The 12,871-nt window shown below is 43.7% G+C and overlaps 1 protein-coding gene across 5 annotated transcripts in view; it reads right to left on the reverse strand.

The window, feature by feature from the left end:
• MFF (mitochondrial fission factor) overlaps positions 1-12,871 on the reverse strand; it is a 45,784-nt gene that overhangs the window by 14,402 nt on the left and 18,511 nt on the right. For all 5 annotated transcript variants that reach the window (XM_077488529.1, XM_077488530.1, XM_077488528.1 and 2 more), the window contains 3 exons: positions 7,973-8,187; positions 6,588-6,760; positions 4,283-4,371 (listed from right to left, as the gene is read on the reverse strand). In XM_077488529.1, coding sequence (XP_077344655.1) covers positions 4,283-4,371; positions 6,588-6,760; positions 7,973-8,186 — 476 coding nt within the window. In that variant the 5' untranslated portion in view covers position 8,187. The remainder of the gene's footprint in view (positions 1-4,282; positions 4,372-6,587; positions 6,761-7,972; positions 8,188-12,871) is intronic.

A 12,871-nucleotide genomic window follows, 5' to 3' on the forward strand; every position in this document is an offset into this window, starting at 1 on the left:
TTGAAGTCGCTGCGACTTGAAGTCACACAGATATGAATGGTACTCATTGGAAATCATGGGGTAAGACTTTTCATGCAAGTTTTGCAAGGGGCCTTAAATGTAGCTTTGCTCCCAAGACTTTCATTCATTTTTGCAACATGGTCTTGAATTAATTTGTCAGGAAAAATACTTGTGTGTGTGCAAATTAACAAATATATATATATATATATATATATATACACACATACACACACACACACACACACATATACATACATATATATATATATATATATATATATATAAAATCAATCAGCAACCATGCGTGGCAAACATGGCCTTTCACTATTTTTTTGTAAGCAGTTCTACTGCCAGACTAAACCACACTAACAACATAATCTGGATAAATAATATTTTACAAAAATAATCAGAAATTTAAAATCACTGAATTGCAGAAAAAGAAAAAAAAACACATAACATACCCAAGCTTTAAAGGGACTCTGTCACTTTGCCCATGCAGGGAAAAATGGCAGTGTCATTGCAAAGGGGGCCCAACCCTTTTATACTTACCTTGGCTGTGCTCCCCGATAAAACCTTCCTCCATTGCAAAGGGCAAGGTGACAGTGAAGTTGATTTAGTAAAACTGGTGCACTCAGAATCTGGTCCGGCTGTGCATAGTAATCATGGGTTCATGTTACACCCATATTGAGGGTGTAATATAAAACATGGTCTCATTCCCCAACCTCCACTTCCAAGCCAGCATAGCCCCAGCACACCTGACATGAAAGGGTCCTTAACCAGTTGCAGACTGGCCCCCCGTAATATACTGTGGCAGGGTGGCTGGTCTGCGCTGAATCATGTACCTAGTACGTGATCCAACACTTCTGGGTCTGGGTGCTCATGTGCGCCGCCAGAGACTGGTTTCTGCTGTGATTAGACACAGCTGGAGCCCATCTGCGGGTACCGCAGACTTTATGTCATCCGGTACCCACCGTTCATTAGGCAGAGAGCCAGAACAGCAGTTTGCCTACTTAAATAAGGCAGATCGCCAATTTGTCAGTAGGGAAGGCATTGACCCTGTGTTCCTGCAAAGCAGGAACATGGATCAATACCTTCCCTTAGTAAAAGAACTTCCCAGACTACACTAACACACTAGTTAGGCACACAGTTAACCCTTTGATCGCCCCTGGGGTTTAATCCCTTCCCAGCCAGTGTCATTAGTACAGTGACCATGCATATTTTTAGCACAGATCACTGTATTAGTGTTACTGGTCCCCAAAAAGTGGCAGTGTCCCGACTGTTCTCCACAATATCACAGTCCCGCTATAAGTCTCTGATCGCTGCCATTACTAGTAAAAATAAATAAATAATAATAATAAAAATATCCCAAAGTTTGTAGATGCTATAACTTTTGCGCAAAACCAGCGTGGATATAAATCAATGATTTAAAAAAATGATTTTATTTTAAATCATTTTTTTTTTATTTTTATCAAATTTATTTTAATAAAATGCTAAAGATAATTTTCTATTTAAGATACATTAATAATTTTGTCTATTCAGCATGGAATGGAGCTTCGTTATGTAGCAGGTTATGTAGCCTGTTCTGCAGTTTTTACATTTTTGGTAAACTCATTCAATGAATCCAAGCTCTGAAAGCTGAGATAACATGCACTGCATAGATGCATTCACACAATTCCACAGTAACCATGAGATAAAACAAAAATGTTCAGGAATATACCTTTATCCCATTGTTTTGCAAATCTATGTACATTACAAACTGTGTGATTAAATCGGATTCGATGTCACTGTTTTACTAACCTAACAGCTTATTATTCTAAATAGGAAACCTTAATTTTGTTTGCAAGTATTAAATATTCTAACTACCAGTAAGAATAAGTGCTTACATTTAAAGAGCACTTGTCATTTCAGATCCATCATGGCAGTGCCTGTTAGCGGGCATCCACTCACCTGCTGCCGCCACATCCCTCACCTTGTTGTGTCACTGCCGCATCACCAGTAGGGGTGCTCATCTTCACTGGTCTCACAATTCGATTACGATTATCTGGTCAACGATTCGAATTCGATTCCGCGATGCATCACGATTACTGACATGCTTCCACTTCCACTTGGGCCACCATCACAGGTCCCAGAAGATTGCCCGGCTGTGCAGGACAGCGCAGTGAGACATGCGCACCTGGATGCCCACAGTAGTATAGCCAGCGCCGTGGACAGGCAGGGGAGAGAATGGAGGGTTCGGGTGGCCACATCGCTGGATTGTGGGACAAGTGAGTGTCTTTTTTAAAAGTCAGAAGATATTTTTATTGTTTATTAAAAGTCAACAGCTACAAAAAAAGTACTAGGCGACCCCCTCTCTGCCAGCGATCTTCTGGGACCATTGTCTGGCCAATGGCAGAGCGCAGTGCGCGCCCGGCCGTAAGCTGTCACGGGTGGGTGTCGCTGCCCACAGTAGATGATGGCGCTGAGGAGAGGTGCGATGCTCCATGCGGCCACATCGATGGACCGTGGGACAAGTGAATGCGATTATTAAAAGTCAGCAGCTACACTTTCTAGCTGCTGACTTTTAATAAACTAAAAAACGGGTGGAACTCCGATTTACTGAGTGCAATAATCTGGTGCACTACAGGGTACAGGAATTCACACACACCCGGCTGCTGGGAGGTCAGGAGGGATTAGAATCCAAATCCACAACTGACAAACAGCCCTGTGAAGTTTCCTGTACTGTCTATGTGATGACATTTACTCCCCCCCTCAGTTGTACCTTCCAGCACACTAGGAGTTAACACAGTGGAATGTGCAAACGAGGGGGGGGGGGGGGGGGATATGGCCGGGTAAATGTCATCACAGAGCACATGTAGGAGCCAGTGTATGTAGAGTACAAACATACTTGTACTCTACATACTTCTGCTAAAAAAATACCTGTGTGGTGATATAAATGCAATTATAATCTATTAAGTGCCCACCGCTGTATGTGCATTCTAAAATATATGCAGCTTTTCATACCTCGTTTCTTAGTGTGTGTGTGTGTGTGTAATTGCATAAGCTGCTCATGTGACTGCTCTCTACTCTCCTCGTTCTGGCCCGCCTCTTTTGTCTCTCAGGCTCACGTCTCTCGTCAGGCCAGTAGGAGTTCTCAGCCCCGCCCAAAGACTGTAGCTATCAGATTAGAAGAGAGGCAGGCGGGGCTGACGTCAGGAGAGACGTGAGAGGAGAGGGGCTGGCCGGACTGAGCAGTCACATGAGCGGTGTATACAGTTATATACACACGCTATAAAACGAGGTTTAAAGCTGCATATATTTAAAAAAAAAAAAAAAAAAAACACACACACACACACACACACACACACACACACGTGACCACTTAATGGATGGTCATTGTATTTATAAAAAAAAAAAAAAAAAGGATTTTGATAAAAACGCTTGGATTGCTCTTCCGGGAGGGGCGGGGCAAGTCGGGATGACATCACTCGACATCGATTTTTCGGGTCACATGCATCGATGTCGCATCGGGGACCCCCGAATCGCGATGCATCGATTAAATTCCACACCCCTAATCACCAGCCCCCCCATTAAAGTGAATGGGACTGTCGGTGTGTCAACAGCAGGTCAGAGGAGGAGCCGCTGCGGGACAGAGATGACAATTGCTCTTTAAAAATTAGGATTTAAACAGAGTTGATTTAAATCAAGCCTTTTTACTAGTGATTTAAATCAAAATGCACCCATCGCAAAACCCATCAATATACGCTTATTAGGATTTTTTTTACCAAAAATATGTAGCAGGATACATATTGGCTTAAATTGATGAAGAAATTCGATTTTTTAACTTTTTTTATTGGGTATGTTATATAGCAGAAAGTAAAAAAATTGTGTTTTTTTTTCAAAATTGTCGGTCTTTTTTTGTTTATAGCGCAAAAAATAAAAACCTCAGTGGTGATCAAATACCACCAAAAGAAAGCTTTATTTGTGGGGGAAAAACAGGACATCAATTTTATTTGGGTAAAGCGTTGTATATTTGCCCAATTGTCAGTTAAATTATTGCAGTGCCGTATCGCAAAAAATGACCTGGTCATGAAGGAGTTAAATCTATTGGAGGGCAAGTGGTTAAGCTCCACAGGGTGCCCTTACATGCTTGTGAAAATTAAGCTGCAGGAGAAATGGAAAACAGACAGTATAAGGCTTTCATGATACATAAGGCAAATTAATGATTTCAGGAAGCATGATTAAGATGATGAAAGCACAAAGATAAACATACACACAAGCTGAAGATCCTTCTCGATCTACTTACATTGAGTCATTTCTGACCAACTGCCCATTGTGTCGTATGGTGTTTTCACTAATTGACCTCTCTCTCTTCTGACGCCCCATGTGACGCACCTAGAAATTTAGGAAAAGAATATTGGTAGAAAAGCAATGACACTTTAATATACCTTGCAAGCTTGGTTAATGTTAGCAGTCATCTATAGCAGCTTTTAAAGGAAAAAGGAAATTAGACTAGGAGAATAGGTGTTGGCAAAAAGAGCTTTCCATAAACATGCACAGTGGGTTCATAGCTGATCTATAAAGTAAGGAGTTTGGGATATGCAGTCAAAATTAAAGCCATCCTTAAAGCGAAGTTCCACCAAAAAGTGGAACTTCCGCTTTAAGCACTCCTCGCCCCCTTACATGCCACATTTGGGGGGGTGCTTAGTTTTGAAGGGGGCTACATATCCCACTTCCTGGTTCCGCCTAGGCGACTCCTTCTCTCCTCCTAGGTGGCCCCTCCCTCTAGGAAATCTTCTGGGACACGCGACAGGTCCCAGAAGATTGCCTGTCCACTGGGAGAGTGCAGTGCGATTCGTGCATGCACAGTGTGCGCCCGGCCACGAAGCCGCAAACTTTTACACCCGTGTGCCCACAGCATCAATGGAGGCTCAAAGGAAAGGAAGGGGAGAGGAGCGGGGCTCCATACGGCCATATTGCTGGACCGTGGGACAGGTAAGTGTCTGTTTATTAAAAGTCAGCCGCTAAACATTTTGTAGCGGCTGACTTTTAATGAACAAAAAAAGCCTGGAACTCTGCTTTAGGCCGGGTTCACACTATAGCGATGCGGGAATGCCGCGAATCCGCGGCGTTTACCCGCATCGCACACCTCCCGCCGGCAGTTCACACTGCCCTATGCGGACGGCTGGGAGTGTCAATAATATGTTAATGACACCCCCAGATCCGTCGGCATATCGCAGTGCGATCTGCCGACTCGCACAGGAATCGGATCGCATGGTGTGAACCCCCATGCGATCCGATTCTGTTGCGGACCCAAAAAAGGGTCCCGTGTGAGTTTGCTGCGGGAGCGCTGCGAATTCAGCCATACTATCTGTATGGCTGAACTCGCATCGCTACGGAGATCGGATGTGATTTGCTGTGCGAATCACATCCGGATCTCCCCCCGCAGCGGTGTGAACCGGGCCTTAAGCATCTCTGATGGTAGCCGCAACCTTTAACACAAACAGTTGTTTCATGTGAACATTTGTGATTAGCCTATGCAGAGAGGCAGAAGAGGTATGCTGTAGACAGTTCCTTGGAGGAAAAACAGCTGCAAATGGAAAAGGTTTTCTAAGCAGTCCAATCACTATTTCCCCTGATAAGTCTTGACCAGCAGAGCCTCAAAGATTTCAGATTGTGCTCCAAGCAAGCTGCATTGCCAGATGGTAATTCAATTTTAAAAGACAACTTATGATTTTGGAGGCGGAAAGTGGGAAAGAAGTCATACTTACTTAGAAGATAATCACCACTCAAAAGTTGGTTTCCACCTGTATCACCTCCATCACAAGCTTCACAGTAGAGGAAAACAATCTGGTCAGCTGCACATCCAATAAAATCACCTTTATTTGGACATATTCAAGAAAGACTCTCCACACTACAATAAGGGGAACATAACACTCCCTTGATTGTAATGTGGAGAGTCTTTTTTGAATGTGTCCAAATAAAGGTGATTTTATCGGATGTGCAGCTGACCAGATGATTTTCCTCTACAGTCATACTTATTTATTCTCTAGAAAACTGCTGGGGTGTTTGCTGGTACACACACACACACACACACACACACACACACATGGATGGAAGACTTGGGTCATGGGAATCTGTATACAAGGAGGCATTGTTGAATGGGGAAATCCCTTTGCCAACTTGTCATTCATGAGATGGCATGTTTATAAAGTTCTAACTGACAAACGAATCTGTCATAAGATGGGCCACCACATTTAGAGTACTGATATAATGCAAAATAAATATGCTATAGACAAAAGTGAAAGAAGGTTTGGAAGATCCTTCTAGTGATGGTTAGCCACTTACTGCAAAATGTTACTAGCCTATAAAACAACCTTGATCCCAAAGATTCAGCATACACAATCTTTTTGTCACGAACCTTTATATTTTTTACCAAGTTTTCAGTTTTCATCAGGAAAATATTGCATTTTGATAACTGTATGAGGTTAATAAAATGTAAAAGAGAAAAGAGAATGCTCCCAAGTATTCACCTCCTCAACAAAACAAAGCTACTTATAGTTTGACAGGAGGAACTGGCTTCATGTTTTTACTTGGACAGTGACACTTGCCTCTTCACTCTGTGGAGTGGCCCCTGTGGGTCTTTCCAAGTCCAGGAAGTCTAGTGGCCTTTCACTGAGGGTCAGAACCCGCGGTGGAGTCTTCAGAGACAAGGGCTCGAATGGAGTGGTCTGAATAAGGTCCAGATCTGCAGGCCTTGAGAAAGATCCATCTTCACTTTGACCTGTACAATAGTTTATTTACAGACACCATAAAAGTACATGGACATTTTGTCATTTAAACATAAATAAGTTACCCAATCAACTTCTTATTGAAGTATATGGGGTAGGGTCATTATACAGCATGTATGCTAAAGCAGGTAAAATCTCTTCTCCACCAAGAAAGAAAACGTTGCTGCCAGTACTGACCTTCTGAAAATACTAGTTTTCAGACTTCAACGCTTTCTGAGAAACTGACCTAAAACAAGTCTGCAAATCAAATATGTCTGAGCCTCTAATCTACAAACTTGTTTTAGATCAGTGCTTCAGAAAGTATTGAAGCCATAGGATCAGCATTACACCCCACGCAGGTTTCACTTAAGAATAACTACTTCATGTAACGAATATGAAGTATGTGACAGAAAGGCTCCCTTTAAAGGAGTTCCTTGTCACCTCTGGAATAGCAGCGCAGTGCTTGAAAGCCCATTGTGCTGCTGCCGGGAGGAATAATGTCATGCCAAGCTGCAGATAAGCGTAAGGTATCTATCACATTGTCCCACACTTTCTGTAAGCTAGATTGCAACAGATCCTGTGCTCACACTTGTGGCTTCATAAGTGTGGCTGACAGAGAGCACCAAACATTGTGCATAGGTGTATGTCCTACCCCCAGGTGAGAGTACTTGGGCCTACAGATTGGCTGCCAGGGCCAAGCACTGTCACATGACAGTGGAGGGGGGGGGGGGGGGGGGTGAGGTGACATCACCAGTCCCCCTTGCCTTCAACAACAGGTATTTTGGTGAGAGTTGAGATGGAGAAAATGAGGCTGGAGAGTTTTGGCAAGGTGAGTATCAGGGCAGGAAGGCCCTTACAATTCACTTTCAATTTTTGCCAACCATGAATGGTGACAGTTATCCTTCAAGAAGACACGGACTTGCATTGAAATCCAAAGAGTCTTAAATCATTAGCTCTATATGTCATTTCTAGGACCCAGACGGTTAAGGCTGGGTTCACACATATGTGAATTAGATGGGGGCTTCCCTGCATCCAAATCGCATGACAGGTCCGGGGCGAGTGTGGTCCCCATTGAAAAAGGGTCCTGTGCGTTTTCTGGTACGATTTAGGTGCGAATTCAGGCAAAAATTTGGACCCGATTTGCACCTGAGCTAGTCGCATATGTGAGAACTCGGTCTAAATGTTTTCTATGAAGTGTCATTTAAAACAATATACGTAATACACACCTGTTACCACAATTCTCTCTGGTACTTGCATAATAGAACCAGAATAAGAAATGTCACCATCTGCTTTGGGATCTGATTCAGTGTTGCTTGAAGCAACCTTCAGCTTTTCAGGGACCCGCATTCTCTGACTGATACCCTCTGTGTAGTCAATCTCATATTGCATGCGGTTCATCTCCGCCATCTCTGCTGCAGGTGATGAGAAGTCCCTGTTCATCCTAAAAAGATGGAAGAATGCACAATATACTTCACTACTAAAGAAATTACATCTTAAAAATGTCTCCTCTGCATCATTTGGGGAGACAAGTGTAATCTGTGAGTTTCAAGTCCTATTTGTGTCCTTGGCTTCAAAACGATATAGCAAAATCTTTGCTCTCTGTGCAGTTTAGGGTTCAGTGCTACAGTATGAATTAAAGCAGTCATCCCATTGAAGTGAAGCATGTGGCCAACATTCAAAAAACTCAGGGCAGAGCCCAGCAACCAGAAGTGTGCTGATAGTGGCTGACCTAAAAGGAGAACCTCCCCAAAGTTGGCCTTTCTGTGGAGTCGTTGCTAAAAAACCAATGATCTCTAAGGTCATCATCCTTATAATCACAGCAAGATGAATGTGAAAAGGAGGACATAACATTATGGCAGAGTACACTACAAGTTCTCATAGGGGTTATTCTGATGGGTTTAAAGGGTACTTCTGTTTGTCAATATATTTATAAGGTTTAAAAAAAAGGAAATGACATATACCAGACCTGGAAGTAGTATCCTTAGGGGGTTTATTTATTAATGCCAAGGGGTACTGGTACCAAAAACTGGTGGATATTTGGGAATCACTTTTTTTTTTTTTTTTTGCACATTTTCATACAGGTTGTGCTCATTTACACTTGCTTCAACTTCAAAGCACATTAATGCGCCTACCACAACATGCTTTTTTGATGCTTCAGTGATTCTGTAATGGAGCTTGGCAAATGCCCTGTGTGTGTGTGTTGATTTTCTATTTGTTTTAAATGGGCCCGGTAGAACAACAGCTCAGGAGAACCCCCACTCAGCAGATCCCCAGCTCATTAGAACTTCTGTACAGCAGATCTCCCAGCTCATTGGTACCCCTGTGCAGCAGATCTCCCAGCTCATTGGTACCCCTGTGCAGCAGATCTCCCAGCTCATTGGTACCCCTGTGCAGCAGATCTCCCAGCTCATTGGTACCCCTGTGCAGCAGATCTCCCAGCTCATTGGTACCCCTGTGCAGCAGATCTCCCAGCTCATTGGTACCCCTGTGCAGCAGATCTCCCAGCTCATTGGTACCCCTGTGCAGCAGATCTCCCAGCTCATTGGTACCCCTGTGCAGCAGATCTCCCAGCTCATTGGTACCCCTGTGCAGCAGATCTCCCAGCTCATTGGTACCCCTGTGCAGCAGATCTCCCAGCTCATTGGTACCCCTGTGCAGCAGATCTCCCAGCTCATTGGTACCCATGTGCAGCAGATCTCCCAGCTCATTGGTGCCCATGTGCAGCAGATCTCCCAGCTCATTGGTGCCCATGTGCAGCAGATCTCCCAGCTCATTGGTGCCCATGTGCAGCAGATCTCCCAGCTCATTGGTGCCCATGTGCAGCAGATCTCCCAGCTCATTGGTGCCCATGTGCAGCAGATCTCCCAGCTCATTGGTGCCCATGTGCAGCAGATCTCCCAGCTCATTGGTGCCCATGTGCAGCAGATCTCCCAGCTCATTGGTACCCATGTGCAGCAGATCTCCCAGCTCATTGGTACCCATGTGCAGCAGATCTCCCAGCTCATTGGTACCCATGTGCAGCAGATCTCCCAGCTCATTGGTACCCATGTGCAGCAGATCTCCCAGCTCATTGGTACCCATGTGCAGCAGATCTCCCAGCTCATTGGTACCCATGTGCAGCAGATCTCCCAGCTCATTGGTACCCATGTGCAGCAGATCTCCCAGCTCATTGGTACCCATGTGCAGCAGATCTCCCAGCTCATTGGTACCCATGTGCAGCAGATCTCCCAGCTCATTGGTACCCATGTGCAGCAGATCTCCCAGCTCATTGGTACCTCTGTGCAGCAGATCTCCCAGCTCATTGGTACCTCTGTGCAGCAGATCTCCCAGCTCATTGGTACCTCTGTGCAGCAGATCTCCCAGCTCATTGGTACCTCTGTGCAGCAGATCTCCCAGCTCATTGGTACCTCTGTGCAGCAGATCTCCCAGCTCATTGGTACCCCTGTGCAGCAGATCCATGGCTCATTGGTACCCCTGTGCAGCAGATCCCCGGCTCATTGGTACCCCTGTGCAGCAGATCCCCAGCTCATTAGTACCCCTGTACAGCAGATTCCCCAGCTCCTTGGTACCCTCCTTCAGCAGATCCCCAGCTTATTAGTACCCTTGTTCAGCAGACCCCCTGCTCAGTAGTACTCCTAGCTCTGCTGATGCCCTACTCAGTAGTAACTCCCAGCTCTGCTGATCCTCGTCTCTGGTCCCCGCTCACCTCCCGCTATATTGCTCCCATGCTGTGCACCACATATGACGTTGCTAATTTCTCCTGCTCTGGTCCCCTAGCTCTGCTGATCCTCTGCTGCTCAGTTCTCTCTCTGGTCCCTGTTCACCTTTCGCTACAGCGTTCCCATGTTGCACACCATGTGTGCTGTCTGCTATTTGCTCCAGTCAGGACCCCACTTACCTTCCTGCTACTCCTCTCTACACAACAGATATGATGTCCATGCCAGAAGTGATTGCTAATGACATGTTTCCAGTTTGCTTATTGGTTTCTCAGTGCATCCTGGGATATCTCATACCTGCAATATCTCCAAAACCAAACAAAGCTAAAACTGAATAGAAGCCTCTCAAAAGCTGCAGGTGCTGCTAGTGAGCTTTGTCATAGGATTCTATGAAGGCACTGAAGATGCTTTGAAACACCAAGAAAGCGACAAGGGAAAATTTTGAAATAGAAAACTTCTTGGTCATAGAAATTTTCAGACAGTGTATGTGGTTTTCGTTCAGAAATTACTTTAATTTTAAAACAGAATGTTAAAGGCAAGTGAAAAATTCAAACAACATTCTTTCATTCAGCGAATCTACAAAGATTTTCCAAATGAATATTCTCTTCTGAAAATGTAACCGTGTGCCAAGCATAAGGTTTGGTGTACGCCTATGCAGTTTTCTTTTGATCTGTTTCTGCAGTGCTTTTTGCGCACTTGATTTTGCTGCGATTTGCGTTTTTGTATTTTTTTTTGGCCAATTTGTTGTTAGGCAGATTAAAAAACACAAAATTGCTGCAAAAAGGAACTACATGCCTTTCTGCAGCTTCTCCATTGAAGTATATTGAACCAAAAAAGAAGTTTTGACTTTGACCAAATACGCAGCGGCTGAGAAAAAAAAACCATAGATGTGAATCCCATAAGAAACCAAACCATGTTAAATGAACTGTAGTGCGTTTCTGCAATAAGCACCAAAAAATGCATACGTATAAATCAGGCCTAAGGCGTTTAGTAGCAGCAGCATACTTTTATTTGTATCGCCTGTCATAATGGGGTTAAAAAAATAAATAAACTAAAATTAGCCCTTTATAGTACAAAAAGAGTAGATAATCGCTACTATAAAGGGGTTTATTTTTATATATATATATATATATATAATTTTAATAATAAATACACCAAGAAGTAAGATATATGGGCACTATAACTAGGAGTCAGACATGAAACTATATGAAGAGTGGAAGGGAGTTAGAAATCTTTTATCTTAAAGGGGTTGTAAAGGTAAATTTTTTATTTTCTACATAGGTTCCTTTAAGCTAGTGCATTGTTGGTTCACTTACCTTTTCCTTTGATTTCCCTTCTAAATGTTTTTTTGCTTTGTCTGAATATCTCACTTCCTGTTTCTCCTCAGTAAACTTCTCACCATCATCCGAGCTGGTGGTTAGTCAGCCAGAACAGCTTACTGAACAGCTTACTGGGGTGAAACAGGAAGTGAGAAATTTAGACAAAGAAAACAAAGAAAAAAAACATTTAGAAGGGAAATCGAAGGAAAAGATAAGTGAACCAACAATGCACTAGCTTAGAGGGACCTATGTAGAAAATAAAAAAATTACCTTTACAACCCCTTTAAAGTAGTACTAGAAGCTGAGACTTTTTTTTTTTTTATGGATATAATCATTTTAAATATAATGAGCAATGCTGGTAAAAGTTTACTTTAAATGTATGGACGGTGTACTGAGCTGTATGTGTGCTGCACTGTAATACCTGATATGTAAATAATGCATTCTGTATGCAGGCCAACTAATCGGCTGGCCGATTAATTGATGAAAATAGTAATCGATTAATTTCATAATCTATTAGTTGTCGATTAATCGGTTAGTTGTTTCAGCCCTAGATAGGATACAGAATGTTTAAAAACCATGAGCTCAAAAACGTTCAGCTTTTTAATATAGTTGTAGAGAATGTTTAAAACCCATTAGGTTGTATTCTGTGGCCTGTGTTCCGCCAGAAAGATTTTCCTTAACCTCTATATGGTGGTAGGCATATATGTGGCCTCTCGGCGGGTGGGCCTTAGGCTAGGTTCACACTGGAGCAATGCGGGAACGCCACGAATCCGTGGCGTTTTCCCGCATCGCATGCCTCCCGCCGGCAGTTCACACTGCCCTATGCGGACTGCTGGGAGTGTCCGTGAAATGTTAATGACACCCCCAGATCAGTTTGCATATTGCAGTGCGATCTGCAAACTCGGACAGGAATCGGATCGCATGGTGTGAACACCCATGCGATCCGATTCTGCTGCGGACCAAAAAAAGGGTCCCGTGCGAGTTTGCGGCGGGTGCGATGCGAATTCAGCCATACTATCTGTATGGCTGAACTCGCATCGCACAGAGATCGGATGTGATTTGCACTGCAGTGCGGTACGAATCACATCCG

This window comes from Lithobates pipiens, unplaced genomic scaffold, assembly GCF_037356315.1.
Source record: "Lithobates pipiens isolate NorthernLeopardFrog02 unplaced genomic scaffold, aLitPip1_a1.2 Scaffold_18, whole genome shotgun sequence".
In the NCBI taxonomy this organism is placed as follows: domain Eukaryota; kingdom Metazoa; phylum Chordata; class Amphibia; order Anura; family Ranidae; genus Lithobates; species Lithobates pipiens.